General features: G+C 46.3%; 1 protein-coding gene across 6 annotated transcripts in view; it reads left to right on the plus strand.

Moving 5' to 3' along the window:
- The window catches only part of DLGAP2 (DLG associated protein 2), a 783,073-nt gene that overhangs the window by 97,685 nt on the left and 661,118 nt on the right, over positions 1 to 24,270 (plus strand). For all 6 annotated transcript variants that reach the window (XM_042982841.1, XM_042982842.1, XM_042982836.1 and 3 more), the window contains exon 2: positions 80 to 185. In XM_042982841.1, the coding sequence (XP_042838775.1) occupies positions 171 to 185 (15 nt within the window). In that variant the 5' untranslated portion in view covers positions 80 to 170. The remainder of the gene's footprint in view (positions 1 to 79; positions 186 to 24,270) is intronic.

Below are 24,270 nucleotides of genomic sequence, written 5' to 3' on the forward strand. Positions count from 1 at the left end.
TTTTCTTTTCCAGGGGGGAGGTTGCTTATCTTTTTTTTTTTATCATATTTTCCCCATTTCTATCCGTTCCTCATCTTAGGCCTTCCCTGCACCTGAGGCGCGGCCGTAAGCCCGGCCCGGTTTCAGCACAGCTGCCCTGGGACGCTCGGCCTGCACCCAGCCCGGCCGCCATGGGGACCGCTCAGGTAATGTTCCTGCTTTCCTTCTGTCCTCTGTCCTCTGGGCGGGCGGCGGGAGGGAGGACGCGCTCCAGGCACACGGGTGGCTGCTCTGTCATACCTGGGGACGTGGTGAGCGCTCTGATGAGGTCAGGCCTGTTGGAAGTGTGGCCTCAGAGCAGCACGTCTGTGTCCCGCATGAGCAAGTGGTAGCCGTGGAGGAAGCCAGCTCCTCTGGAATGGAGCTTCCCCGGCAGGGCTCTGGTTCCTGGTGGACGCCTTCATGTGGCATCGGTGGTGGTGGTTCTGCGTTTGTGTGTGTGTGGAGGGACCCGGGAGCAGGTCCACAGAGCAGGTGACAGTGAGCAGATACACACGGGTCCGAACCACAGCATGTGGACTGCCTCACGTCCCCAAATCCCCGGTACACGGTGTTCCAGGACTCCCCAACGGCCACACCCACCATGTACCTGCCTGCAGACACGGCTGAAGACATGTGAGGGCAAGGCTGTGGCCTTCCCTCCCCAGGGCCAGCGGGTAGACCACATCATCAGCTGGAGCTGCCCCCCCCACCCCCGCCAGGGCCAGCGGGTAGACCACACCGTCAGCTGCAGCCCCCCTAGTAGGGCCTTCCGTCTGATCTGGGAACAGAGGGTGCGTGCAGTGTGTCTCGTCTCTCTGTCCACAAGACATGAGCCTGGAGGAACGTGGCTCATGGAAGTGTGGCTGGCACTTCCCATGACGCTCCTTTGTCCCCTCGTGTGTCACTCAGTGCCCTATCATGTTCGCATCTCCCTTTGCTAGTACCTTCTTCTGCTTTTGTGGTATTCTCAGAAAGCAGTGCTGCCTTTGGGCGTCACTCTTCACAGCCAGCAGCACGGGTTGCCCTGCGGGGGGACTTCAGTTTTGTGTAAGAGCCTTTGGGGACACATGAGGCGAACCTGTCCTTTTATTTTTATTTATTTTTATTTTTATTATTTTTTGTACAGGTTATTTATTGGTTTAAGTAATCTCTCCACTTGACATGGGTCTCAAACTCACAACCCCGAGGTCAAGAGTTGCACGCTCTTTAGACTGAGCCAGCCAGGTGCCGCAAGCTTTCCCTTTAAAATCTACTTGTCCCTCTGCTCCCGCAGGGACCATCCATGATGCCTCTTCAGGGCTCTTAACTTGTTAGAGTCCTTGAAGCTCAAAACAGGTGGTGCCCCCTTCCTCTGTGGGCTAGCTGGGGTTCTTGGTTGAAGAACAGAATTCATTCTGGTCTGTTTGAGCAGAAAAGGAGTTTGTTACAAAGGATATTAGGCCATCACAGACCTTTACATGGGGCTGGATAAAGGCTGTCAGCCCCACCGCTGGGACCCCTTGGGACAAGGAGACCTCCCCCAGAACGCGCGTTCCCCAAGTGGGGGAGGGCCGCGTGGGCACAACGTGGGCGCCAGGAAGCTTGAAAACCAGTTCTGACGTCGGTGGTTGTGTCTTGGCATTGCTCCTGGGGAGGGGTCACTCACAGCGTGGGCTTCTCGGAGGTGCAGGGCAGCTGCTGAGACGTGGGTTTGGAGCCACTTGGCTGCCTGCCCACCCCCACCTTCCTCCACCCCCTGTTCTACAAGGAACAGCGGCTTGCCTTAAGGGTGCGCTTCTCCCATGTGAGGTGAGAACACTAGCCTTCATCCCCAAACGGGACTGGAGGTGAGGGAGCTGCCAGGGCTCCTCCCTCCCTGGGACTCCCCTTTGCTGCTGCCGCCTATGCCATCAGACCAGCACCCACACTGGCTTGTGGCTCACGTGCCTTCAGCCGAGACACCTGGTTGCTGGATGAGGTAGTTTTCGTGGGTTCTGCTTCAGAGAGCAGAGCTCTAACCTTGGGAGCCTGTACAGGTGCAGTGATGGTGTCTAAGGGGCAGTTCTGCATTCTGAACCAGGTAATTCTCGTGGTCGGAGCGGTCCTGCGGTGTGGTGGGATGTTCAGCATCCCAGACCTCCAGCTGTACTCTCCCTCCAGCCGTGAACACAGAAGTGTCTCCAGACATTGCCGAGTGGTCTTGAGGGGCGGCCCTCCCCTCCCACCCCATGGAGAAGCACCGAGGTTTTCGGGTTTGCTGGAGTCAGGTTGTTCATAACCTTCCCTCATCTTGCTTTCAGTATCTGAGCACCTGTGACTGTGTGTTGCTCCTGTTAGGGATGCCGTGAGTTTGAACGTTCTCTGCTTCTGTCCTCCCCAATCAATGTTGCCAGTTTTAATGATCTCAGTGAACCAGATTTTATGTCATTGGTTTTCAGCATTATTTTTATATGTTCTGTTTCTCCCATAAGCCTTCTGGTTGTGATTCTTTCCTTTCTTCTACTTACTTTGGTTTCAGTTTGCTTTGATTGATTCCCCTTTTTTTTTCTTTTTTAAAGATCGAAGATGCGGTGAATGATTTGAGACTCCTCCCTCCCTGATAGACGTTTAGTGTTGTGAATTTCCCTGAGAATGTTACCTTGTTGGGCGCCGAAGATTGTGTTTCTATAAATGTTCTTGAGAGGTGGTGAATCACGCGGAAGGAATATGGCGCTTCGGGTTTTGCGGGGTGAGCTGTCAGAAGCCCTTCCTCCCCTGCCCCTCCGTGGGACTGGCCTGGCCCTGGCCTAGATGAGCTGCCCACTGTCCACTCTCTGGGCCTTGGGTTTCACTCGGCCATGTGGCTCCCATCTGTGTTCTTAGAATTTCCTTAATGATTTTGCTGTGTAGGTGGAATGTTCTTGTTTTCCGGCTGTGTTTGGGATTTATTCCCTTTTACCCACCACTGGCCTTTCTATGGATTTGCAGAAGGAGAGGGAGCCAAACGGGGACTCCTCCTCCCCACCTGGGTCCCGTCTTTTTCAGCTGCTCTGTTCTGCCAGTGCAGAGACTTGTGTCCCCTCCCAGGTGGCCATTCCAAATTCCACGGGGAGGCCTCTGCCTCCCTTTTTATCGATCATTCTCAGGTAGGGCAGTTTTGCCCCCATGGCCATGGGCATTAGCAGTGTCCAGAGAGATTTCTGGTGTTCACAACTCGGGGAGGGTGCTGCTGGCATCTGGTGGGTCAAAGCCACGATGCTATAATCATCCCTCAGTGCATCATGAGGACTGCTCTGGTCCAAACGTCGTAAGAGACAAGGTTCAGGAACCTCGCTTTACTTTTATGATCTAACCTGTCCTACTTAGGTGTCTTCGAGAGGTTGAATGTTAAAGGAGACGAATAATGTGGTTTTGTGGAGAACCGCTTCTCTTCAGGGAGAGGATTTGCTCAGGAGCTCTCAGGACTTTGATCGGTTTGCATGCAGATTCATGTAGATACATTATATTTAAAATGTACATTCGGACTTTTTGGGATAACAATAAAATTTTTTTTGAAACAACCTATTGGAATTATTAACATGCTTATCTTCTCATCGTGTAATTGCGTAATCGCATCGGTAACCCTGACATTGGTAACTATTGCAACCCTCACGCAAGATTTGGAACAGTATTTACATTTATGTTGTTCTCAGACAAGGACAAGAGCAGGCTGTGGTTTGATATTTGTCTCATTTAAAGTAAGGGAAAAATTATAGAAAGGGTTCTTAGCTTTGCTGCTGAATCAAGCCACAATAATTCTGAATGTAGGAATCTAGTTTATTTTGCAAAAGAAAACTCACTCTTCTCAGGGTAACTATGAATAGATCTATGTTGCTCTGAGACAAAGATTTATAGGAAGGGAAGCAAAATGGTCCTAAATGTGTATATGCAGTACACTCATGCTTCACAAAACGGCCCTCTGTTAAAGCATTATTCGTTTTCTTTGGGTAGAGTCATCGGTTTTTAGCTAGGGTTTTGGTTAACCAATGTTTTTCTTTATTAAGCATATGGATTCAGTTTGGTTTAACTGTTTACTGGGCTAAACCTACTGGTTTGTTCTTTCCTTCATCCCTTATTAGCAAGAAAGCCAGGAGGGCACTTGTATCCCCTGTCTTGTTGGTGGAGAATCCAGTTCTGGTGTAAGGGAGAATGGAGGCGGGTGTGGACAGGTGACCAGTGTTTGCTTGGCAGTGGGAAACCCAGGTTCTCGTTCAGATTCGTCCATAACTCTTCCTTGTCTGTGGCAGACTCCCTTCCTGTGTGTGTCCCCCTTCACCATTCCTGTAACTGGGGGGCTTGAGTCCTCAGTTCTCATGGTCAGATCACACACCTGCCAGGATTTCACACATGGATGATGAGTATTTGTTATTAGTTTAACCTTCTTAGTTCAGCAAGTATATTTGTGTTAAACATAAATTATACAAATTATTTGTGGGAGTACCTTCTATCTAGCTAATTCAGAGATTTACCTGTAGAAATTATGAATGCCATAATTGTAAATTGTTTTAAGGTATTTGTCTCTTCCTTTTTATTTATATATTAATTAAAAAAAAATTATGTGTGTGAGAGAGAGAGCATGTGCACACACAAGCAGGAGAGGGGTAGAGGGAGAGGGAGTGTAAAACAGGCTTTATGCTCAGCACGGAGCCCGACATGGGGCTTGATCCCCACGACCCTGGGATCATGACCAGAGCCAAAATCAAGAATTGGACACTCAAGGGGCGCCTGTGTGGCTTAGTTGGTTAAGCGTCTGACTTTGGCTCAGGTCATGATCTCATGGTTTGTGAGTTCGAGCCCCGCGTCCGGCTCTGTGCGGACAGCTCAGAGCCTGGAACCTGTTTCGGATTCTGTGTCTCCCTTTCTCTCTACCCCTCCCCTGCTCATGTTCTGTCTCTCTCTGTCTCTCAAGTAAATGTAAAAGAAAATTTTATAAAAATTAAAAAGAGTTGGGCACTCAACCACCTGAGCAACCCAGGGGCCCCTGTCTCTTCCTTTTTAAAAACAATGCCAGCAATATATCTTACCATGGAAAAATTGGCATAAATAAAATTAGCATAAGTAAAACAAAAATTCAGAGATGGTCATTGTTGACATGTTGGTTTACTTTTCATATTTTCTTGTGTCCTTATATGTATGTAACCACAATTTGTTTTAATAAAATGATTGTATGAATTATTTCAATAGCAGATGTCTTAACAAATTAATGCAGTATATTATTGGCAACTCTCCTTGTCTATAACAATATTTAAAAATGTTTTAATGGGGTTGAAGCATGCCATGGTACAGGCAGCCTCTCAGGTCGGCAGACGTGTTCGGTTCTCTGGTCACGTAAATAAGGTCGGCACAACCTGCCGTGCCTCCCCTAATTATTCTCTTAGAATAAATTTGTGAACTTAAAAGGTTTCCAAAGGTGGGAAGATTTTAAAGATTTTCAGCATACCTTTCAAATATGGTATTTACAAAAACACACCTGTATGTCCTCTCCCAAGAGCACACACTCAACAACGTTTGCTTTTTACATTTTCTTTATAATTACGGGCTTGACAGGTGATCTGTATTTGGCAGTTTGTTTACTTAGGTTAGCAGCTCTGTTGCATGTATTTTTTTCCCTACTTTCCCTTTTGGTTGGTGTGTAAATGGCGTGGCATAGGGTCTTTTCCTCATGCCAGTATTATCAGGATGTCTATTTTGAAATCCAAACCATGAGATATTAACTGTTTTCATGTATTTATGATCCAAATATTGTTTAAAGTTTTTAAAAAATTTATTTTTGAGAGAGAGAGTGAGTGAGTGAGCGTGTATGTGCATGAGCAGGGGAGGGGCAGAGAGAGAGGGGGACAGAGGATCCGAAGTGGGCTCTAAGCTGTCAGCACAGAGCCTGATGCAGGGCTGGAACCCATGAGTCAGAAGATCATGACCTGAGCTGAAGTTGGGGCTCAACCAACTGAACCACCCAGGTGCACCCCAAATAGTTTTTTGCTTCTCACATTGCCATTTCACCTTCAACTCTTATGATATGTATATTTTTATATATATAAGAGTAAGTTGTCATGCAGTCATGTCTTTGAATGTATTTCCTCATGATTTCTGTCTTTGGGGAACACTTAAAAAGCCTTTCTTTGCCAAAATTTGCATAAGCATTTAGCCATATTTCACTTTCACATTTTATTTCGGCTTTTACATTCTTTAATTCTTCTGGATTTGTTTTGGTTTCCGTATAAAGTGAAGGCTGTACGTCTGCCACTAAGTGGCTAACCAGACATTGGAATATAATTTCCTGAGAAATGATGCTGTTGCATTTTCTCATACCGGATTATCTTTATATTTGGGGAAAATGCTAATTGATTTCTACCTTCTATCACTATCCCCTTTCCATTGACCTCTGTGGGTAAACATTTATGTTAAAGCTGTTTATTTGTTTGCAAAGTGCCTGTTGAGTTCACAACAGGCGTGTGTGTGTGTGTGTGTGTGTGTGTGTGTGTGTGTGCGCGCGCGTGTGTGTGTGTATGCTGTAACGATGATCCCTGAAAGGTGGTGTTTGGCTTTTGGGAAAATCCTAACTGTGACAACACCGTGTGATCATGTTGTTTGGAGGAACTGGCCAGGACAGTCCATTGGAGACGGGCTTCTGTTTCTTCCTGAAGTCAGTTCTTTGTGATGAGTGACGTCTACAGGGCACCTGCTCGCTCCAGTGTTGTACGTGAGGGCGTTCACCCGACTCTCAGGTTGATGTAGACACAGTAACAGACCCAACAGGCATCTTCGATGGCCGCCCTGTAGTTGCAGCAGGCAAGATGGGGATTAGACAGGTCCATGTGGGAGTACTTCTTACCGTATTTCTTTTTCTAATGCTACATGTGTAATCAACACAGATACCTGACAGTGTTCTGTAGCGGTGATATGGCCAAATTACTCATAGGATTTTTGGGCAGGCATAGCACTAGAGTAAGCATTTTATTGCCCTTATCCAGAGAGAATTTGGGTCTTTTTATGTAACAGATTACCACGAACTTGTTGGCTTAAAACACATAAATCTGTTGTCTCAGAGTTCTGTAGGTCGGGCATCTGGCACAGTCTCGCTGGGCTGAAATCAAGATGTCCACAGGGCGGGCTCCTTATGGAGGTTCCAGTGGGGAATCTATTCCTTACATTTTCCAGCTTCTAGAGGCACCCACATGCACTCCCTGGTTCTTGCCTGCTGGCTGCAGCCTCACACCTCTCACACATCCCTCTCTCTGGTCCTCTGAGCTAGGAAACGGTTTCTGCTCTCATGGACGCATGTGATTATCTTGGGATTATGTCCTCACCTTAAGACCCCGAATCCCACATGCAAAGTCCCTTTTGCATTCGAGGTACCATGTTGGCAAGTTCTGGGATTAGCCTGTGGGCGTCTTTGGGGCCATCATTGTGTTGCCATGATATTTATGTGTAATTTAAATTTGTGCTTCACTTTCCTCTCTGGAGATTTTATTTTTTACCTTGACCTTGAATAAAATTGCTACATTTCCTGGGAAAATAGTTGAAAAGTGTAAGTTTTTAATCTTTTATCTGTATTTATCTATTTTCAGGATGTAACAAGGTTACCTTCTTTACCATTAAAAAAGTTTTTTTTAGTGTTTATTCTGTTTTGAGAGAGAGAGAGAGAGAGAGAGAGAGAGACAGAGACAGAGTGTAAGCGGGGGAGGAACAGAGAGAGAGGGAGACACAGAATCCGAAGCAGCTCCAGGCTCTGAGCTGTCAGCACAGAGCCTGATGCGGGGCTCGGACTCACAAACTGTGAGATCATGACCTGAGCCAAAGTTGGATGCTTAACCAACTGAGCCACCCAGGCGCCCCTTTAGCATTTTTAAAGTAGTAGAAAAAATTGTTTATTGAGGCTGATGATCCCTCAGTAGGACCTGGATTTGTAATTTTATTATCAGTGTGATGGGCTTACCTTTTTCTATGACATGTATAGACATAATTAAGATGTTGCCCTGATTAAGAATGAAATAACTGAGGCGCCTGGGTGGCTCAGTCGGTTAAGCGTCCGACTTCGGCTCAGGTCACGATCTCGCGGTATGTGAGTTCGAGCCCCGCGTCGGGCTCTGTGCTGACGGCTCAGAGCCTGGAGCCTGTTTCCGATTCTGTGTCTCCCTCTCTCTGACCCTCCCCCGTTCATGCTCTGTCTCTCTCTGTCTCAAAAATAAATAAACGTTAAAAATTAAAAAAAAAAGAATGAAATAACTGAAGGATAGGATTCACTAATGTTTTTAACGAACATTAATTCATTAATGTTAAAGAGAATTCCGGTGTGAATTACTTGCCCCCAGTCCATCAAGGTTGGTGAGCACATGAAGATCCATCTCAGGATGGAGTTACATTTAGTGATTTTGTCACTCGCCCCTCAGAACAGTCTTGGATCGACCGCAGGAGCACAGGCTGAGGAGTCAGGACAGGAACGTGTTTATCGAACAGCGTGTCAGGTACCGAAGGAACGTTCTGGGCTGGTGCCTGCCACTTGGGTTTGACAGAGCTGCAGGCACATGTGGGGCGCTTCAAGTGCAAGGAGAAGAGCAGCGGAGAAAAACGACAGACGGGAGGAACAAACCAGTCTCGTTTTAGGAGGCCTGTGAGTGGTTCTGGGCGGATATAGGCTGAGGGGCGCTTTTCTTGTTTTCTAACGCCACGAACATGTTATTCAGGACGTTGTTGTTGGAACGAACGAACTATTTTTAGTTTAAAAAAATGGTTGTAAATTTCCTTGCTCTGTGCCGCGTATCTGCATTTTAGCTTGTGTTTCTTTAGAGGAGTTGGGTCTTTTTGCCTTAAAAAAAGATCTGTCCTCCTCTACCAAATTGCTGTAAAGAAAGAAAAGCTTTCAGAAATACAGCTTTGGAATCATATCCTTGTTGCCCGAGTTCTCCTGCCTGTGTGGGTTAGAACACTATCATCCTGATGGTTTTATTTGTTGGTTCTTCCCAAATGTGCTCTACGTTATTTTTCCAAAGATATTTAAAGAACTGGGGGTGCCTGGGTGACTCAGTTGAGTTTACCACTCTTGATTTCAGCTCAGGTCATGATCCCAGGATTGTGGGATCGAGCCCCACATCGGGCTCCACGCTTAGCATGAAGCCTGGTTGGGGTTCTCTCTCTCTCTCTCTCTCTCTCTCTCTCTCTCTCTCTCTCTGTCTCTGTCCTATCCCTGCTCTCTGTCTTCCTCTCTCTCAATTAAAAAAAAAAGATTTAAAGAACTTAAAGATTGAGACTTCATTAACTCAGGCATGGCTGTCACATTCACTGTTGTGTGTTTGTGTATTTGTGTGAGAAGGTATGTATCCTTGTGTATGAATGTCAATATTTGTGTGAACAGCTGTATGTCTATTTGTGTGAGCAGGTGTGTATCTGTGTGTGTGTGTGTGTGTGTGTGTGTGTGTGTGTGTACATGTGTGTGCGCCATGAGGACAGGCACAAGATCTCTGATCAGGGCCGTTAGTATACGATGAACTTCGTCCACACAAGTGAGTAGTCATGTGACATGAGGAATGTATTTAAAATATTAGCTAGTATCGTAAGCATTTCAATTTTTCTTTAAATCCTTAAAGTGTTCCCTACTTCTGTTGTATATTAAGCAGCGTGTGAGGTTTGAAATGTCATTCTCCAGACACATTCTGGAGAAATAGATGAAAAATCGAGGTGATGTTAAAGGACCCTGGCCACGCCCTCGCCCGGCCACTGCGTCCCCTCCCCACTGCCTTCTCCCCATGTGTGTCACATGAGTGACATAGAGCCACGTGCTCACATCTGCCTCCCGGAGACCCTGCAGCAGGCAGAGGGCATTTTCTGGCCCGCACGGCTAAGAAAGCCATGGCTCCTCCCGGGGAGTCATTTGGTATGATTTCCGGATGTGGTCGGTGCCGGTTCTTCCCAGGAACTTTGGGTTTGCCGTGTGTGAGCTTGGACTGAGAACTCCTGTCTCCATGCTTGGTCGAGTCGCCAGATTCTTCAGATGCTTAGAGAACGATAAGATAATCAGCACGTTTGTGGTTGTGGCTCGCACACACTCCTCCCTGTGCCAGCCGGTCCCTGTGACAGGCCGACTTCTGCACAGGACGCCCCAGACTCGTTCTGGTGCACGGTGCTCACGTGCGATGTTTATGCACTTCCCGCGTGAGTGTATTAGCCGCAGACCTGCTCTCGTTTTGTTCGGGACACGTTTCCTTCCTCTGACGACTCTGTCTCCAGCAGGACGAATACGTCTGTACTTACATAAGAAAATAAACACCTAGATTTAAAGAACCATCTGTAACAACAGAACAGACCAGTAACACAACAGCTGTGTTGTTCTTAAGAACTTTTTTCTCTGGTCTTAAATTTAGACACAGTTACCCCACAGACACTAACTGGGAGGAAATGGAACACACGGCAGGAGCCCGGCCCTGTGGTCATTTGACGCGGCTCGCGTCACAGCTAAATGCCATGGTTCTCATGCTCCTGGAACCCACAGTCCTCGAGGCAGACGGACGGCCTCTGCCTCGCCTGTCTTTCCTGTGGGGTGGCCAGTGTGCGACATGCCCGTCCCTCGGTCCTGCCGCTCACAGCAGAGCCATCGGCATTCCGAGATGTGTCTTGTGACCTGTCACGTCGCTGGGAATGATAACAGTTGTGAAGTTTCCACTTGTGAGGGGTCTGGCCTCTGGTCAGTCACCGTTTAGACTGTGTAAACTGTTTAGACGGGTGAATGTGTTTGCTGGAGTGTAGGTGGTGGGTGGCGTCACTAAAGAGACTTTGGATTAGGCCTTTGCCCTGAATATACTTTTATTAATGTCCTGCCTGGAGCTCAGTGCAGACGGCAGGCGTGCAGACAGACACGCGGACGCGTGGGCTGTGTTTCCAGCCCTCTTGCTGGGAGGTTCATCTGCAGTGTGTGGGGAGGGGACCCTGTGGGAGTCCCTGTGAGGGGCCTTCACCAGCCGTGCCCGGGCCGTGTGCTCCCATGGGCACTGAGGCAGCAGGTGCCCGAGGGACTCCTCTGAGTCATGGGGGAGGAACCGGACCTGTGTGGGGCTCAGTTAACCCGAGAGCGAACGTGTACGTGTGAGCTCCAGGAACCCCCAGCTCCCTGTCTGCCGTGTGTTTGTGGCTGTGAGATGGGGGTGCTGTCAGGGGAGTGGAGGCAGTGAGCCTACAGCGTTTATAGGGCTCCTGTAATGCTGTCGAGCACTGTGGAACCAGCTGCTGCTTCCAAGTTTTGACGCCTTCCCTTGAAGCTCTACCAGCTTGTCCTGGGGTCGCTCTGTCGCTCCCTGGGAACCAGGATTCCCGCAGAATGAGACGGGCGGGCTCATCGAAGACAACAGTTGGACTTGATTGTGTTTGTATCCTTGGCACTCTCCCTGGCGCCTGACACGCCATAAATCTTCTCATTGAACTTATTAAACACCAGTTTCGACCAAGACTACAAACTCAAACTCAATGAAAACACTGGAGAATGTAATATTTAAACATCTGCATGTCTGAGGGTCCTTCCTGCAAAATGCATGCCGCGTGTTTATCATCACTCCCCCTGAGAACATGGCGCTGTGCGACGGAGTTTTACTTGCTTAGTTGGCTTGAGGTTGAGCCACGTCCCCCTGGTGTGCTTTCCTTCCCCTGCTGGAGAAGAGCCAGATACACTGTGGGAATTCAGTGTGTGTGTGTGTGTGTGTGTGTGTGTGTGTGTGTGTGTGTGTGTGTGTGTTGCACATGTGTTAGGAGAGCTTCCCTCACGCAGAGATGGTGTTGTGACGGGTGATGGAAACAGCCAGCCGCATGCAGGCCCCTGGAGGGATCCCAGATATACTCAGTAGGGTCTAGGCTACACTCACGGTCACGTCTCCTTGTCCTTCTCCTCCTGCACTTCTTCCCTGTGTCTCCCCCAAACTAAAGTGCAGATACCCTGAAGTCCAGCTGAAGTCTGATGTTAATTATGGCTCTTACTTTATAGTAGTTGCTGATTTTTTAATAGGAAAAGTGGTCCCGAATCTGCCTTGGTGATGCTCAACCCTAACCGTGTTCAGGAGTCCCGTGGTGAGGGCAGGATAACTCAGATTCTGGTTCACCTGTCGTGGGGTGGGGCCCTGGCATCCGCATGTTTGATACCTCCTTGAAAATTCTAGAGCAGGGGGCGCTTGGGTGGCTCAGTTGGTTGAGCGTCCAACTTTTGATCTCAGGTCAGGTCAGGATCTCGTGGTTTATAGGTTTGAGCCCTGCGTCGGGCTCTGTGCTGATAGCTCAGACCTGCTTGGGATTCTGTCTCTCCCTCTCTCTGCCTTTTCCCTTCTCATGCTCGCTCTCTGTCTCTCGCTCAAAATAAATAAATGAACTTGAAAAAAAAGAGGGTTGTGAACCCACCGCACACAAATGAAATAGAGATCTTTGGGAATTTCATTTAATTTGTAATATACAGTGTTTGATAAGCTTAAGGTAAAAGAAGAAAATATATATCTGTTGACCTATTGTATTTAGCTGTCACAGTTGGGGTGAGCACTGAGGGACCACTTACAACCTAGAAGAACAGCCATGAAACACTGTCACCAAGAGGGAGCAGGGGTCTTGTTTGCACAGCGGAGATGGGGGCCACTGCTGGAGGGGCTGTGGTCGTGGCTGCTGAGTTTCCCGAGCAGGAGCGGGCCGCTGGCTGGTGCTGCTGTTAGGCCGAGCGGTAGCTGGGGTTCGTTGTCTCGTCAGCCGCTGAGAAATGCCCAGCCATGATGTACGCAGCCCTGGGGTCACTGGGAAAGCTCGCATTCCCTTCACTGGCCTTGTGCAGACTTTGTCCTCCTCAATGGTATGATAGGAAGTGCATGTGGTTGCATGTCAATAAAGCTTTGAGGTCCACCGATGGCCTAACGATCAGGAAGTTGTCGGAACCACACTGTGAACAGAACGACAGAGGCAAAGTGAAGGCTACAGAAGATAAACATGCAGAAATATGGTTTGAAGAATTACCCTATGGAGACAGTTAGCAGGATGTTCTGGCCTCTGCTGTGTTCCTTGTTCCGTGACATGCCTTCTGCCCACAGTGGCCACTGTCCTGACTTGTAAGCTTGTCTCCTTTGTCCCTCAGGTCAGCCTCCACTTGTGCGTCCTGCACTCTGTAGTGGAGCCCTGGCCTGTTCTCCCTCGAGAAGTCTCTGTGTCTCTCTTACACGTCTCTTCTGGGGCCCTTCAACCCAGACTCTGTCCTGCAGCCTGGATCCCACGCCCGGGCTAGCTGGGTGATGGATGGGCACGGAGAGGGCACTTGTGGGGATGGGCACCGGGGGCCGTATGTAATGATGAAACACCGGGTTGTGCTCCTGAAACCAAGACTACACTGTATGTTAACTAACTTGCATTTAAGAAATGTTATAAAGTCACGGATTAAATACATGTCATGTGTTTCAGTTGTTGTGGTTTAGAGATGCTTGGACTCCCCCGTCTTTGGCTGGGGTGAGTGGGACCTCCTCAGGTTGGGCTGTGAGCCCTTTGACACGACTCCAGAGTCTGTATCTTTAACTTTGTATTTAACTTCCAGTTAACAGTGTAATATTAGTTTAATTTAATTTTTATTTAATTTAATAAAATTAAATTTTATTTAAATTCCAGTGAACAGTGTAATATTAGGTGTGCGATGTAGTGATTCTGCCTGTCCACACCATACCCGGTGCTCCTCACAGGGGCACCCTTCACCTCCATCATCTATCCTCCCCCATCAACCTCCTGTCTGGTGACCATCGGTGTGTTCTGTACAGTTAAGAGTCTGTTTCCTGATTTGCCTCTCTCTCTATTTTCCCTTTGCTCATTTGTTTTGTTTCTTAATTTCCACATAGGAGTGAAATCAGATGGTATTTGTCTTTTTTTTTTGACTTATTTTGCTTAGCCTTATAGTTTCTGGATCCATCCACGTCCTGGCAAATGTCAGGATTTCACTCTTTTTGATGGCTGAGTAATATTCCATTGTATATACATACGTGGTATATACAGCACATCGTCTTTATCTACTCATCAGTCGATGGGCATTTGGATTCTCTCCAGAGTTTGGCTGTTGTTGAAAGTGCTGTTGTATTCACAGGGGTGCAGGTGCCCCTTGGAATTAGTGTCCTTGCATTCTTTGGGTAAATACCTAGCTCTGTAGTCTTTGATGGATGTTCATACTGTCCCTTTTCCGTCCCAGACTTGGAATTAGCCAGTGTCTAAGGAGCCTTTTTTTTTAGGGAAAGTGGCATTTCGAGAATACTGTCTTCTCAGGATGCCTGTTGTTACAGGTTAGTCATTTCAGGTTTGCAGGGGCAAAGCTAGGACGAATGTGTTAAGTTGTAATGATAGACTCCCTGTGTACTCGTACTGAGACTTAAAATTCAAGTTCAGGACTCTGGAATTTTTAGTACGCCTCTTCTGTATTGCACATGTATCTGTTTTCTTCCATGCCGAGAGTCCTGATTTCCAAGAGCACAGGAGATGACAGTTAGAATCACCTATAATTCAGTATCTACTATACCTCATGCCGTACATACAGCAGCATTAAAACAACAAGGTGAACACCACCACCATCGTGACTGCCAAACACCACTGAAAGTCTTTTTCATAAGCTCTCGCTTTTCTCCATTTTAGATGGCGAGTATTGTCGGCACACCTGTCCATTAAACCGTGTATTCTTCCCACCCTCCTTCCGTCTTTGTTCTCCGCGTCACGTGCTACTTCTGGCTGCCTATCTTTGCCTCACTCTCTCCGGTCGTGATTTCCTGCAGCACCTTGTCCAGCAGGAAGCTCACGGAAACTACAATCCTCGAGCTAGTCCGTGTCGCTACCGGCTTTCGGCTTTCCTGAGTCCTTTATACCCGGAGGGCAGTTTTGCTGGAGATAAAAGTGGGCATCTGTTTACTTTTTCCCCCCCCCGGAGGTGTTACAGTGTTATTCCACTTTCCTCCACTGGTGGTGCTGTTGTGGAGGCCGCTGGCCCAGAATCTTCTTTCCTTTCCAAGTCGCTTATCTTTCTGTCCAGATGCCAGAGGGCTTTAGTGTTCTCAGTGTTCCATGATGGAATTATATATCGTGGCATTAGCTGTTCTGAGTCGGTTTCTCTGGTTCTTTCAATATGTAGCCAAACCCGTTTTTTGGTTAAATTCAGTAAACTTTTCATGAATTATGTCTGTTCCATGGCTTTAATTTTCATTTTTGCAGACTTCTGTTGTCCCTCTTTTTGCATTTTCTTTGCCTGCCTTTAATATTTGGAACTCCCTTTTTGTTTTAAAGTTTCCTTTTCTTCCCACCTCTCTCAATGCATCATTTATTATGTTTATTTATTCTTGTTTCTAGATTCATGGTTTTCTGAAATGAACTATCATGTATTTCTGTCTCCTCATTCCTAAGTTCTTCTAATTTTGATTTGCCTGTTCTTTTATGTGTCATATCACTTTCTTAATGGGTTATAACGTGTTTAGCATAGTGGGTGGTGGGTTTGAATTACTTTGTGGGCCTGCGTTTCTGGTGCTGTCATTGTGTGGGGGTGTCATTCTGTTCCTTTTTTAAAAAAACGAATTATTTTTTCAGTTTTATTGAGATACTGCTCCTTTGCCCCTTACAATAACGTTGTCGGGCCTGACCTTGATGCTTTTCCACTGCTCATTTTTGTCACCTGGCTTTTGCTGAGCGTCTGAAGGAGGCTTTTCTCACCCCATGAGCTCTGCCTGCTGTTGTTTGCATGTGGAGTTAAAAATACAACAGCGTGATTTCTGAGGTTTCTTGGCTCTGTTTCCGTTCCCCAATTTGATCTGTACCTTCTCTTCCCTTAGCCTCAGTTTCCCCATCCTGCTCAGTTTTGATTGTGGGGCCCTGTCCTGGAGGGGAGGTTCTGCGGACCAGTCTCTGGAGTGTAGGGGCTGTGCCCTGAGACCCCCTGCTCCCTGGCTGTTGGGGTTGGGTGGATCCCTTCTGTTGCAGTGGCTGTGTGTTAGGGCTGGCCCCCCACATTAGCAGGGAGTGCCCCTGTGCCTGGGCTGGACCCCCACATTAGCAGGGAGTGCCCTGTGCCTGGGCTGGAACCCCACGTTAGCAGGGAGTGTCCCTGTGCCTGGGTTGGCCCCCCCATATCAGCAGGGAGCGTCCCTGTGCCCAGCTGGCCCCCCACATTTGTAGGGAGTGCCCCTGTGCCCAGATTGACCTGCCACGTTTGCAGGGCGTGCCCCTGTGCCTGGGCTGGCCCCCTACGTGTGCAGGGAGTGCCCACTGGCTTGGCTTCCTGTCCCTGCGGCTCCTCTCAGCATCGGTGCTTTTCCCTATTTGAGTTTTGCGCTTCTTGGGGCTGCCTCCTGGTGCAGTTTCCTTGCAAATGGTGTTCATGAGTGCCTGTTGGCTAACTTGTTACTTTGTATCTTTTGGTGTGGGGATTTGGGGCATGGTGAAAAGTATGCTGCTGTGTTTCCCACACATCTGTTTGTAACAGGGCATTAATGCATTTTCATATGGAAGCTTTAAAACCCAGTAGCCTTGTGATATTTCCAGTCCCTTATACCCTTGCGGTATAACGTCTGTATGTCTTTCATATGTGTTCTTTTAAAAACAAATAAGAGCTTTCAATATCTGGAACTTTATTTTAAAAATATATTTAAACATTGATTTTCACCTGGATTGTTTTAGACCTGTTTTAGTGGATTATTTGGTAGAGGAAATGTCTTAAAACTTTGGTAATGGGTTTCGGTGCGTCAGATCCAAATGACTTTAAAGAGGGTTTGACAGTTACGGGTTCCAGTTGGTGTAGGCATTTGATGCTGAGTATTCATCCATATTTCTCATTTGTTTAAAGTTTTTTGTCACTTTGTGGTGCAGGTTGGATGCTCACGCATCTTTGGCTTGTCCACGGGGATCAGTGAATTAGAAGGAGGTGCGTCCAGAGGTCAGGAAGAGGAACTCGGTAGAAGTGACAGGGCTGGCCCTTGTCTGAGTCTGCTTACCTTTCTAAAAAGGAACCTTTGATGGAAGTACAGTGTATCTTCAGAAAATGGTACGTTCTTAAGTTTACAGGTCCCTGAATTTTCGTGAAGGGAACGAGCCCTTCCGATCAGCAACTGCCTCGGCAAGTGGAATATTCCCAGAGCGCACGAGGCTCCCTCGAGCCCCTTCCTCGGCGCTGACGTTACACTCTTCCTCTCCCACCGACGGCCACCATTGGGCTGACTGCCAACAGCATACAAGAGCGTTGTTTATGTGTGACCTTCACGTGCCCGGAATCACGAGTGATTCACTTCAACTCGGTTCAGATCTATTTCGCATCCCACACAACGAGCCTCTTTAAAGGCCACAGGTCACTGGCTTTTAGTATATTCGTGGAGATGTGGCACGTCACCACAGTCAACTTCAGAACCCTTCCATTACCCAGAGAAGAAACGGCACGCCCCTTAGCCGTCCCCCTCCCGCCCCCCTCCCGCCCCCCTCCCGTCCTCCTGCTCACTGATGTGCCTTCTGGACTTTTGATACGAAGGTGATTCTAGGAGACGTGGTCTTTGTGTCCGCCTCCTACTTAGCACAGTGTTGTCGGGGTTTTCCCACTTGGCAGCGTGCGTTTCCTTTGTGTTCGTGACGGGATGGCGTTCAGTTGTACGACTGTCGCGTTTCATCTATCCAGTCACGAGTCGCTAAGCTTTAGGTGGGTATACACCTTTTGGCTATTCTGAGTAATTCTGCCGACATTCGTGTGGAGAGTTTTTGTGCGGACGTGCATCTTTACTCTCTTGGCTGTGCACCTAGCTGTGGATTTCCAGACTGGTTTCCAAAGTGCAGTGCCATTTTACATTCCGGCCGTTGGCTGTGCGGGTTCCCATTCCTCGACATCCCTGTCACACTTATCTCCTTGTTGTTCCCATCTGTGTTTTTTTTTTTCTTAAAAAATTTTTTTTTAATATTTATTTTTACGAGAGAGAGCGAGTGAGTGGGGGGAGGGAGACACAGAATCTGAAGCAGTCTCCAACTGTCAGCACAGAGCCCGATGCGGGGCTCGAACTCACCTCTAGATCATGGCCTGAGCCGAAGTTCAGATGCTTAATTGACTGAGCCCCCCAGACGCCCCACATCTGTGGTTTTCTGATGGCTAACGAGGTCGAGCATCTTTCCATGTGCTTGGTGGTTGTTTGTATGTCTTGTTTGGTAAAATATTTACATCCTTTGCCTGTTTTTAAACTAGGTGGTTTCTTTTTGAGGTGAAGGAGCTCTTTATATATTTTGGAAACAAGTTCCTTATCAGATTCATGGTTTGCAGATTTTTACCTTGTTTCGTGAATTATCTTTTTCACTTTCTTGATATGCTCTTTGAACCACAGGAGATCTTATTTTGATGATGCCCAGTTTATCTGTTTTCTTCTTTCATTACTTGTGCTTCTGGTGTCGTATTTAAGAAAACGTTGCCTAGTTGAGGCCATGAAGATTTGTACTGTGTTTTCTTGTAGGAGGTTTATATTTTGTTTACTTCTGCCTTTAGGTCTTAGATCCATTTTGAATTAATTTTTGTATGTTGTACAAGGGTAACCTTATTCTTTGACATGTGGAGATCCATTTGTCCCCATTTGTTGAAAAGACTATTTTTCCTCACCGAATCGTCTTAGAACCTTTGTTGAGAATCAGTTGACCCTGAATATATGGCTTTGTTTCTGGATTCTCAATTTTGTTCTATTGATCTATAAGTCTCTCTTATGGCAGCTTCACACTGTTTTGGGTACTTCATAGGACTTTGTAGTAAGTTTTAAAATTAGATATGTGAGTCTTTCTGCTTTGTTCAGTCCCAAGATTGGCTGTTCAGAGTCATGTGTAACTCCATATGAATTTTAAGATCAGTTTATCGGTTTTTGCAAAGGCGTCATCTGAGATTTTGACAGTGATGCCATTTAAAATGTAGATCCATTTCCATATTGTAAATATTAGGTCTTCTGATCTGTGAACATGAGATGCCTTTCTATTGATTTAGATTCTTGTTTTTTTCAACAATGTCATACAGTTTTCAGAGTGTAAGTTTTGCACTTCTTTTATTAACTTTATTCCAAAGTGTTTTATTCTTTTAGATGCCATTGTAGAGTTTTCTTGATTTTATTTAACTGATTGTTACAAGTATACAGAAATACAATTGATTTTTGTTGATTTATCTTATATCCTGTAATGTACTAAACTCATTCTAAGTTAAAAAAAAAATGTTTATTTTGTTTTGAGAGACAGCATGAACGGAGGAGGGACAGAGAGAGAGGGACACACAGAATCCAAAGCAGGCTCCAGGGTCTGAGCTGTCGCACAGAGCCCGATGCAGGGCTTGAACTCGCGAACCGTCAGATCATGACCTGAGCCAAAGTCTGAGGCTTAACCGACTGAGTGAGATACCCAGGTGCCCCATCCTAACATTTTAAAAAGTGGATTTCTTAGGCTTTTCTTTTTGTAGAAATTGTGTCACCCACTGACAGATAATTTCACTTCTTCCTTTCCAATGTGTGTATTTGTTGTATCTTTTGCTTAGTTAATTGTCCTGTTTGAATGGAAGTGGTGAGAACAGACTTACCTTGTTCTTGATCTAAGGGGGAAAGCGGTCAGTCTTTTGAGTTTTCGTAACTTCCCTTTATCAGGTTGAGGGAACTACCTTCTATGTCTAGTTTGTTCACTGTTTTCTTTTTAATTTTTTTAATGTTTATTTATTTTTGAGAGAGAGAGACAGCGTGCAAGCAGAGGAGGGGCAGAGAGAGAAAGGGAGACTCAGAATCCGAAGCAGGCTCCAGGCTCCAGGCTCCGAGCTGTCAGCACAGAGCCCGACGTGGGGCTTAAACTCACGAACTGTGACATCATGACCTGAGCTGAAGTCAGACACTTAACCGACTGAGCCCCCCAGGAGCCCAGTTCAGTGTTTTTAACATGAAGAATGTTGAATTTTGTCATCTGTCCATTGAGATGACCATGTGTTTTGGTCCTTTATTCTCTTGATATGGTGTGTTACATTATTTAATTCTGGATATTAAACCAAGCTTCATTCCTACGATAAATCTAGAATATTTTCTGTTTTATTTGCTTTTCCCCACTTAACATTTAGCTGTGTTGTATTAATTCTAGACTGCTTACCCTCATTGCTGTATAGTATTCTATCGTGTGAATTTTCACTACTTATTTCTCTTGTTGGTGGATACTGGTTGGCTTACAGGTTTTGTCTGTTATGGGTAGTGCTGCTTTGAGCATCGTTTTGTCTGTCGCCGGGTGAACATATGTTTGCATTTCTTTGGTGCATTCCTGGAATGGGCCAGTTCCTAGGTTTGCCTGTGTTCAGGTTGAATAGAAATTTCCAGTTTTCCAAGGTGGTTTTACCAGCTAATACTTCCGTCAGCAGGATTTGGTAATTCCTGCTTCTGATTTTAGCCAACTCAGTATTTTCTGTGCTTTTCATTTCAGGCATCCTGGGGAGCTTATGATGGTACTTTATTATAGTTTTAATTTGCATTCTTTGATGACTAATGAAGTTTAGCACCTTTATATATGTTTTTTGGCTGTTTGACTCATTTTCAAGATGCTTATTCAAATGTTCTACCCATTTTTCTAATGAGTTGTCTTTAGGTTTTTAGAAAAATTATGTAGTAATAGTTTATATATTCTGTAAATCTATCTTTGATTCCATTTTTTTGCCATTGTGATTTTCACTTTCTGAATAATATATTAAGTCATTTGCAATTTTAATACAATTAAATTATCTTTTTTGGTAAGCTAGCATTACTTTTTATGCTGTTTAATAAGTGTTTTTGTACTCCAAGGTCCTAAGATGACCTCCTAGGTTGTCTTCTAATCCTTTTTTTTTTTTTTTTTTTTTTTACTTTCCTCATTTGTATTTGCTCTCATTCTAGAGTTGATCTGACAAATGATGTGTGAATTTACTCTGAAAAGTCCTGCTTCCAAATTAGAGGCATTATTTTTTTAATGTTTATGTATTTTTGAGAGACAGAGAGCATGAGTGGGGGAGGGGCAGGGAGTGAGGGAAACACAGAATCTGAAGCAGGTGCCAGGCTCTGAGCTGTCAGCACAGAGCCCGACGCAGGGCTTGAACCCACGAACTGTGAGATCGTGATCTGAACCAAAGCCGGAGGCTTAACCGACTGAGCTGCCCAGGCGCCCCAGAAGCATTCATTTAAGTAGCAGGGAACGCTTTGGTGATTGTGGCTTCGTGTTCTGTCACGACACTGCGGTAGACACACTACGTGTATGATTTATGTAGCATGTTCCCGGTTTTATGGATTGGGAGATTGTGAAGCGTAAGCAAATTGCTTGGACCTCATGGTTGGATCTGGCATTTGCTTGTACTTTCTCACACGCTGATAAGAGTTGTCTGTTAGCTAGCGTGTCACAGATGCTGGCAGAAGGCAGGTGCTACTGGCTCAGAGCGATGACTTCATTACTTACACCTGAAGTACTATGTGTGTGACTGCTGCGTACGCACTGGGTTCAGGTATCACCCGGGGGACAGAGCTTGGGGAACCCCCACTTCTAGTTCAAGCAGCAGAACATCTACCCTTGGTCCCGGAGGGAAGTATCAGCCCTCCAGATGGCTCTGGTGCAGCCACGGTGCTGAGAAATGGCCCAGAGGGAGAGCCGCGAGTGCCGTGCCTTGCCTTCTTGGGTCCGTCCATGCCTGTGCCGGACTCCCGCTCGCAGCACAGGTTCCTGATTCTATCAGTCGTATTTCTACTACACCAAGCTGAATAATACAGTATTTTTTGTGTATGCAACCTGTTAGGAATGTGTTTAAGATGTGTCTGTAAGCATGCTGGTGACAATTAGTAATCCAGGCAAGTCTAGCTGTGAGTAGAGAGGAGCTGCGTGGCCACACGAGATGGAGGATGGTCTCAAACCGGTAGTAATTCAATGCTTGCCAAATAAGTAGTTTTTGTTGCCAAATAAGTATTTCGCTGCATTCTTTTCGTAATGCTGGGAAGGAATCTGTAGCTAATGTAACTTTCCTATACACGTGATTAAATACTGATGTAATGCCCACTTCTAATATAAAGGTGAAACAAAGGAAAATACTTTATAATAATAGAATAATACGTATTTTAATAAGTATATGCTTAGGTATGACCACAGTCAATGACTTAATGAAAACAGCAGGTGCTTGTGTATGCTGAAAATGGATGCATTTGTTTTATATTCAAGTAAATGTTAATGGCACATTTATAGTTGACATTTAAAGGGAAGGGCTACATGGGGGTAGGTCGTATGTCTGGAGAATCCCTATAAATATAGCTGTTTTGACAGCTCTAATACCATGTTAACGTTTTATCCACCATGAAATGGTTTTCCAAAATAGTAAAAACAACAACAACAAAAAACGACGCTTAAATCTTCAAACAGGACTGCAGTCCTACTTGTATGTATATGAGCCTGCATCATAACAAGTATTTTTTTTTTTTCTTCTTTAATGGCAGAGCCAAGTTCTAGCTCAGCTAATTGTGCATTTGGTTGACTGACTTTCATGAGTGGCTGGCAGAACATTTCAAAGTTGGGTGTGAGGCAGGAACGTCCTGTGTTGTGCAGGAATGTCCTGGGCATTACTGGAAACCTGACATCTCTGGTCCTGCTCTTTAAATTCCGGTAAAGACCCCAGTCGTCGCAAACAGATTTTCCCGGCTCCCCACAGTCCGTCTCCACTGGGGACCTGGTCGCGAGGCACTGATCTTGCACGTGTTAAGTGCCCACCTCGCAAGGGGACCGTCCCCAGACGGGCCAGGATGCAGCCGCTGGCCGTGGGCGGTTTTCGGAACCCTGGAGGAACCGTGCCATGCGGCCCACCCCTTTCCACTCTGGTTTCTCTTCCTGTGCTTGAGTTCCGTTTGCCTCGGCTGATCTCCCTGAGTGGTGCCTGGGAAGCTAGTTAGCATCGTGCTTTGAACAGAGGCAGAACTTGCAGCATCACCTGTTCGGATGTTAACAATGTTTCCTGCTGGTGATACATCATGAAAGAAATCAGAACGGTGGAAACCTGTGCTCCCCTCTAACTGGTGTTAGGTTCTCATGTAGGGACTGACGCCAGGCTTTCGGTCGTTAAGACGTTTTTTGCAGGGGCAGTAGCATTCTTTCTCATTTAAAATTGTTTCCGAAAAATAACTATGATGAAAACCCTTCAAGATTTCATTTGAAGTTCTCTCTGGGGCTTGGTTCTTCGAGCCTCATAGAGGTAATCTGTTGCCTTTAAAAAGACACTTTAAAAAATAATTTCACTAACAATGTTTCTATTCCCCAGAGGAAACACTGCTTAGTTTTATAAGTATTTGAAGTTTGTATTCACAGAACTGTCGTCTTTGCCTCTCTTTCATTAGTAGCTCGGCGGTGCTTCGTTTGTTGGGGATTGCGGTTTCGTGACTATGTGAACGTGGCCCTATTTGTTTCTCCCTTCTCCTCTGCGTGAACATGTGCACTGTTTGCAGGTCTGTTACTCCAACGAGGATTCTGCAGGGAGGGTCCTCGGGTCCCTGAGCGTGCACGTCTGTGGCCCCCATCCTGCGGAAGACTGTTTGCAGCATCGTGAACTGATGCTAACTGGTTGGCTCAGTCCCACTGGCCCTGTGTCAGGGGCTGGTTTCCTCAGTCCTGGGCAGTAGGTGACATGGTCAGATTGAAATATTTTTGCCAGTCTTTTGGCTGTGAAGTCATCTCTCATTTAACTTTTGTTTTTCTGATTTCTAATGAAATTGGATTTTAAAAAAAATTTTTTTTTCAACATTTATTTATTTTTGAGACAGAGAGAGACAGAGCATGAATAGGGGAGGGTCAGAGAGAGGGAGACACAGACTCTGAAGCAGGCTCCAGGCTCTGAGCTGTCAGCACAGAGCCCGACGCGGGGCTCGAACTCGCGGACCTCGAGATCACGACCTGAACCCAAGTCGGCCGCTTAACCGACTGAGCCACCCAGGCGCCCCGAGATTGGATGTTTTTTATGTTTGTTGACCATATGTATTTCCTGTTGAGGTAAGTACTTCTTGAAGAGTTTTGTCAATTTCTCTTTTTGGTTATCTTTATATTGCTGATTTTTTAGGAATTCTTAATGCTTTCGGGGCGCCTGGATGGCTCAGTTGGTTAAGCGTCTGACTCTTGGTTTTGGCTCAGGTCATGATCTCACGGTTTGTGAGTTCAAACCCCACGTCGGGCTCTGTGCTGACAGCTCAGAGCCTGGAGCCTGCTTGGGATTCTCTCTCTCTCCCTCTTTCTGTTGCACATCCTCTCTTCTCTCTCTCTCTCTCTCCCTCAAAA

Source organism: Panthera tigris, chromosome B1 (genome assembly GCF_018350195.1).
Source record: "Panthera tigris isolate Pti1 chromosome B1, P.tigris_Pti1_mat1.1, whole genome shotgun sequence".
NCBI classification, from domain to species: domain Eukaryota; kingdom Metazoa; phylum Chordata; class Mammalia; order Carnivora; family Felidae; genus Panthera; species Panthera tigris.